Below are 6,000 nucleotides of genomic sequence, written 5' to 3' on the forward strand. Positions count from 1 at the left end.
CTCTTGGTTATTGAGAAGAAGTCGTTTAAAGATTTTAGCCTTTTTGACTCCTGTGACCTTGAATGAAAGTCAAGGTCATTCATTTGAACAAACTTGGTAGCTCTTTACCCCAGCATGCTACAGGCCAAATATTAGGTCTCTGGGACTGTTGGTTATCGAGAAGAAGTCGTTTAAAGAGTTTTAGCCTTTTTGACTCCTGTGACCTTGAATGAAGGTCAAGGTCATTCATTTGAACAAAACTTGGTAGCCCTTCACCCCAGCATGCTACAGACCCAATATCAAGTCCCTGGGTCTTTTGGCTATTTAGAAGAAGTCGTCTAATTTTTTTTTAGCCTTTTTGACTCCTGTGACCTTGAATGAAAGTCAAGGTCATTCATTTGAACAAACTTGGGAGCCCTCACCCCAGCATGCTACAGGCCAAATATTAGGCCTCTGGGACTCTTGGTTATTGAGAAGAAGTCGTTTAAAGATTTTAGCCTTTTTGACTCCTGTGACCTTGAATGACGGTCAAGGTCATCATTTGAACAAACTTGGTAGCCCTTCACCCCAGCATGCTACAGACCCAATATCAACTCCCTGGGACTCTTGGTTATTGAGAAGAAGTCGTTTAAAGATTTTAGCCTTTTTGACCCCTGTGACCTTGAATGAAGGTCAACATTATTCATTTGAACAAACTTGGTAGCCCTTCACCCGAGCATGCTACAGACCCAATATCAACTCCCTGGGACTCTTGGTTATTGAGAAGAAGTCGTTTAAAGATTTTAGCCTTTTTGACTCCTGTGACCTTGAATGAAAGTCAAGGTCATTCATTTGAACAAACTTGGTAGCCCTTCACCCCAGCATGCTACAGACCCAATATCAAGTCCCTGGGACTCTTGGTTATTGAGAAGAAGTCGTTTAAAGAGTTTAGCCTTTTTGACTCCTGTGACCTTGAATGAAGGTCAAGGTCATTCATTTGAACAAACTTGGTAGCCCTTCACCCCAGCATGCTACAGACCCAATATCAAGTCCCTGGGTCTTTTGGCTATTGAGAAGAAGTCGTCTAATTTTTTTTAGCCTTTTTGACTCCTGTGACCTTGAATGAAAGTCAAGGTCATTCATTTGAACAAACTTGGGAGCCCTTCACCCCAGCATGCTACAGGCCAAATATCAAGTCCCTGGGTCTTTTGGCTATTTAGAAGAAGTCGTCTAAATTTTTTTTTAGCCTTTTTGACTCCTGTGACCTTGAATGAAAGTCAAGGTCATTCATTTGAACAAACTTGGTAGCCCTTTACCCCAGCATGCTACAGACCCAATATCAACTCCCTGGGACTGTTGGTTGTTGAGAAGAAGTCGTTTGAAGATTTTAGCCTTTTTGACTCCTGTGACCTTGAATGAAGGTCAAGGTCATTCATTTGAACAAACTTGGTAGCCCTTCACCCCAGCATGCTACAGGCCCAATATTAGGTCTCTAGGCCTTTTGGTTATTGAGAAGAAGTTGCTTGAATGGAAAGTTGACGCCGGACGGACGGCCGGACGGACGACGGACGGACGACGGACGCCGCGCCACGGCATAAGCTCACTTGCCCTTCGGGCAGGTGAGCTAATAACCACAGAAAAAAAAAAGAAGAAAAAATACCCACAGTGACAGAAAATGTACCTAAATTGCCTCTTGCCAAACCCAAACGTCCCCTTTCTCTGACCCCAAACGTCAACCCATTTTTTGTTCACTAATTTTAATCCCTAACACATGAGAATGCTTCATAACAAATATGGCTTATTACATAAAATCATATTTATTTTGAAATTTCTGAGAAGTCGCAATAATATGGCAGGGCTTTATCACCCATCTATTTGGGTCCATTAAACGGACCCATTCCCAATGACAAAAAAGTGTGATTTTTCCCAATTTTCTACTTGAAAATTCCCAATTCAAATGCATGAAAAAATAAATTATGTTGAAACAAAAAATTCTTTATGATTATGGCGTTGACCGTGTCGGGGAAAACAAATATGACGAGTGGAACTACTGTAGTCTAATCCGAAGCGTGTGTCACTCGGAACCCCTTGTTCCAAATTCATAGTCATTTTGACGTTTTATGTAATGCAATCTCGGCAACAGGTGTTTACAGGCGTTTGATGGATCGTGAGTTTCATCGCACCATGTCTCACAACAGCAAGTATTACGCTAACAAAAATAAGAAAATCTGACGAAAAGGACAATAAAAAGATAAGTTGTTTCTTTAAAAAACAAACAGTGAACGAAACAGTGGAAAGACAAGCAACTGATGACACGACTGAAGACCAAACACAGCAAATACCGGTAACCGCAGATCCAGCAGTAAAAAAACGAGCAACCGATAATTAATACGACTGAAGAACATAAGAAGGACAGACAAATACTGCTCTAATGATTAATGTCACAATTGGTTGACATTACTTCCTGTGTTCTGTCTGAATAATCAATCTATCAGAACAACCAACTAAAGGAATTTGTAACTTTTTGTACAATACATGTTGTAATTGTTCCACATTTGGCCAAGGATACACTTAATGGTGGCCAGTTGTCACTTGATAATTGATTTCCAATCTATTCATAGAATAATATTTTAATAATCATAGACAATGTTGGTAAGTTAGGTTGATTTTTTGTTTAAAATATTAAATAAAATAATCAATATGTAAAAGTTGAACTTTTTTTCTGATTAAAGCAAGTTTCAAAGTATTATGTAAACCACCCTCCTACTTCAAATATCTACCCTGAAAATAGTTGGAGCAGAATGATCTTCTTTTTAAATAAAAAATGTTATATTAAAGAGTTATATCATACATATACATTACTTATAAACCCTAGCTACCATATTATATATACATGCAGACAAGAAATGATGTGTTTAGTTGATACAATGGCATTTGTCCAAATTTCCCAAAACTGCTGTTTTGTCGATCAATTTTTCCCAATTAGACCCCAGGGTCCATTTCCCAAAAGTCCCTGATAAAGCCCTGTATGGCCAAATCCTCCCTGAAGCCTCTATAAGACCCCTGAGAGGTTAGCCCCGCCAATAATGTTAATTTGATCCCCCACTACCTAAAGATTTTTATATTCTGTTCAGCTATTTCGAAAAAATGATTCCCAATACAATAAAATGTCACTTCTAGTGAACTAGAAATAAAAGTTACAGACTTCAACATAAATACAAAATTATGATGTGCTGACACTGATTAGTATTTAATGTATTATTTATTAATTTTCCTGTTCTATACTTGACAAGACATTTACCTATCATCATAAGCGCTGATCAATTTGCCATTAACTCTGCGAGACGGAGTGAAGACAAGATATCCCTGTTCTCTAAGCTGTTCCAGGAGAGGCTGATCACTGATAGGGTTTTCCATACGTGGACGGTACTTTCTCCACCCTGGCACAAATGCTGTCACCTGTTTATGTCCTCTCTTTAGGAAGTGGTCGATGCATATTTTGATTCCACGACAAGAAAATATTTTCCCATTACCATGCCTACAAAATATATAAACTGGTAAAAATCGACAGAGCATGATCCAAAGTATGTATCAAGGTAAGAAAAACATCAATTTGTGTGGAAAATATTTTTTAACATTCCAATGTTCATGGTCTAATATTTTTGTTCAATATTAAAAGTAGATTTTTCAATAAAAGCTATCACTTACGTCATGGCCACATTGCTACCATCAATGACGATATATCTAAGGTCATCAGGCTTGCCTGCTATTGGCCCTTTCTGTAGTTGTTGGTGATGCCCTGTAGATGTCTGCTGCCTCTGAGGTGATGATAGGGCACCATATGGTTGCTGAAAGTTATTTCCATATGATTGTCGGTTATAATTTGTATGTTGTTGTTGCTGCTGTCTTTTTGGCTGGACCACAACTGGCATAGAGTTACTATGAGAAATATCTACAATTCTACAATCATCATCAATATCATCTTTCCATGGTTCCATAACACAAGTTTCTTCACTGTCATCGATCTCAATGTATTGTGTAGGGGTCTCAGCACCTGGTTGTCTCCCCTTTTGTTTATTCTTTTTCTTTTGTGAGCGACCTTGACCTTTCTGTTTATTTGAGCGATGTCCATTCTTCTCCCCTCTACTTTGCCCTCGTGGGGACATATTTGTGTTTCTCTTGGGAAGATTTTCATCATCAAATGATGCTTTAAGTACTGATTGCCTTTTTTCATTCCGTCTTTTGAGTTCTTCAATTGGTAAATCATTTGCCTCTTCTGTGAAATCTTTGATTAACTTACTTTTATATTCTGGTGGCAAACTTTGCCGACCTGTCATATCTGCGAGCTTACTTGGACTAGGTATCGGTGGGGGAGGAGGAAAATTCCCTAGATTCTTAGACGGACTCAATATTTCCAGATCTGGAGAGGAACTTCTATTGCCTTTGTCAGAACTGTCTTCAGATTTACTATCAGAAAGCTTTGTTAATATTTCTATAAAGTCTGAAACTTGTGTATTTTCATCAGCAAATTTTAAACCTTCTTCAACAATATTTACACTATAACCAACTGACATTCCAAATTTTCTTAAATATTCAAGTTCCTTTGACAACTTTGAGTTTGGTAAAGCACCTGAAGGTTTTGCAGCACAGTTAGCTTCTGTATGTGAAATATTTGCACCAGTCAATTGCTGAGTGAGGTTGCCAACCCTTCCATCAATCTGATTAAAGTCTGTGTCACTACCTTGTTTCTTGTGTTGTCCATTAGCACTGTCAGCCTGCTCATCTCCCATCAGCAGATCTAGAGGCAGTTTGAACTGATTAGAGGATTTTTGGCTATTTGTCGGAGAGTTACTTACAAACAATAGATCATCGTCAATATCATCAGTAGCTGTGTCATTTAAGCAATGTAAAATAACCCTTTTAACAGACGCTGAAGTATTATCGTAGTCTTCAATAGTCATACTACTATTGCCATCGCTTTGTTGAGATAATGCCTTCTGTAGGGAAGTGTCCAGTCTTAGTGACCATGGTGACACAGAATCATCGGCTGTTGTATCTTTTTCGTCTGTTATACCTCTGTCCCGTCCATCTCTGTATCATACTTTCCCAGCAGTTCCTCCAGAATTGACATAGCCAAGGTCACTCCAAGGGCAGTGCCAGTGATGGTCACTGCTGATGACCCCTCTATCATTATCACAGCATTAGTTTGTTTCTCTATGTGTTCTATTGTTTCACTGTTGAGTAATGCCTGGCAACCTTTGTAATTCAGGGTTTGCGTTTCCCTCGGATCACATAGAGCAAGGATGTATTCCTGTAACAGAAAAAAAACACTGGTGTTTTACAAATTTGTATTCATATGAAATACTTATATGCTAAGGCTGATACAATGTCCATACCTGGTAAGACAGACAGAATGCTGTAAGACTGAAAAATGTTCATGAGGCTGAAATAATGTCCAATATTTATAAGGCCGAAAAATTGTTCAAATCGCATCACTTAATTACTCATTTCAGAATAAAACAAAACAGATTTACATTAAATATTGTAATATCAGATATTTTCAAGAGCTTATAACATGATTTACATGTTATCATGTTTTGCTCAGATTTAAGTACAACTGATCAGATGCATCATTGAAGCAAAATTCAATCATCTTCTGCCGATATCTATGGAAGGATGTTAGTCGAATCTGAAAAGTAAAATCCCAGCACATTAAACATCAAACCTATACAACCCTAATTGTCCCAAAGTAGAATATTCTGTTTCAGTCTAGGACCCCAATACAGCACTTGCCAAACCAATTATAGAAAAAAGTCTGATGTCAAGCACCCAGCTGCATTTGTGTATTGTGGAATGTAAAGGATTCAAACTCACTAATGTTAACTGGTACATATTAGCACTTCAATTTGGTATCTATATGTTATAACACACGCAAATATGTTTTCTTGTACATGTATATATAACAGGAGAGGAAAAAATGAGCGGCCAGACAGGGGATTGAACCCGGGACTCCCGAACACTAGCCATATGCTCTACCAATTG

The 6,000-nt window shown here is 38.3% G+C and overlaps 1 protein-coding gene across 1 annotated transcript in view; it reads right to left on the bottom strand.

Moving 5' to 3' along the window:
• LOC117338610 overlaps nucleotides 1–5,850 on the bottom strand; it is a 50,509-nt gene extending 44,659 nt beyond the window's left edge. Inside the window, 5 exon segments of the mRNA XM_033899968.1 lie at nucleotides 3,260–3,496; nucleotides 3,667–4,997; nucleotides 5,000–5,023; nucleotides 5,102–5,269; nucleotides 5,833–5,850. Of these exon segments, the coding sequence (XP_033755859.1) occupies nucleotides 3,260–3,496; nucleotides 3,667–4,997; nucleotides 5,000–5,023; nucleotides 5,102–5,269; nucleotides 5,833–5,850 (1,778 nt within the window).
• Between the last annotated feature and the right edge of the window lie 150 nt (nucleotides 5,851–6,000).

This window comes from Pecten maximus, chromosome 11 (assembly GCF_902652985.1).
Source record: "Pecten maximus chromosome 11, xPecMax1.1, whole genome shotgun sequence".
Taxonomy (NCBI): domain Eukaryota; kingdom Metazoa; phylum Mollusca; class Bivalvia; order Pectinida; family Pectinidae; genus Pecten; species Pecten maximus.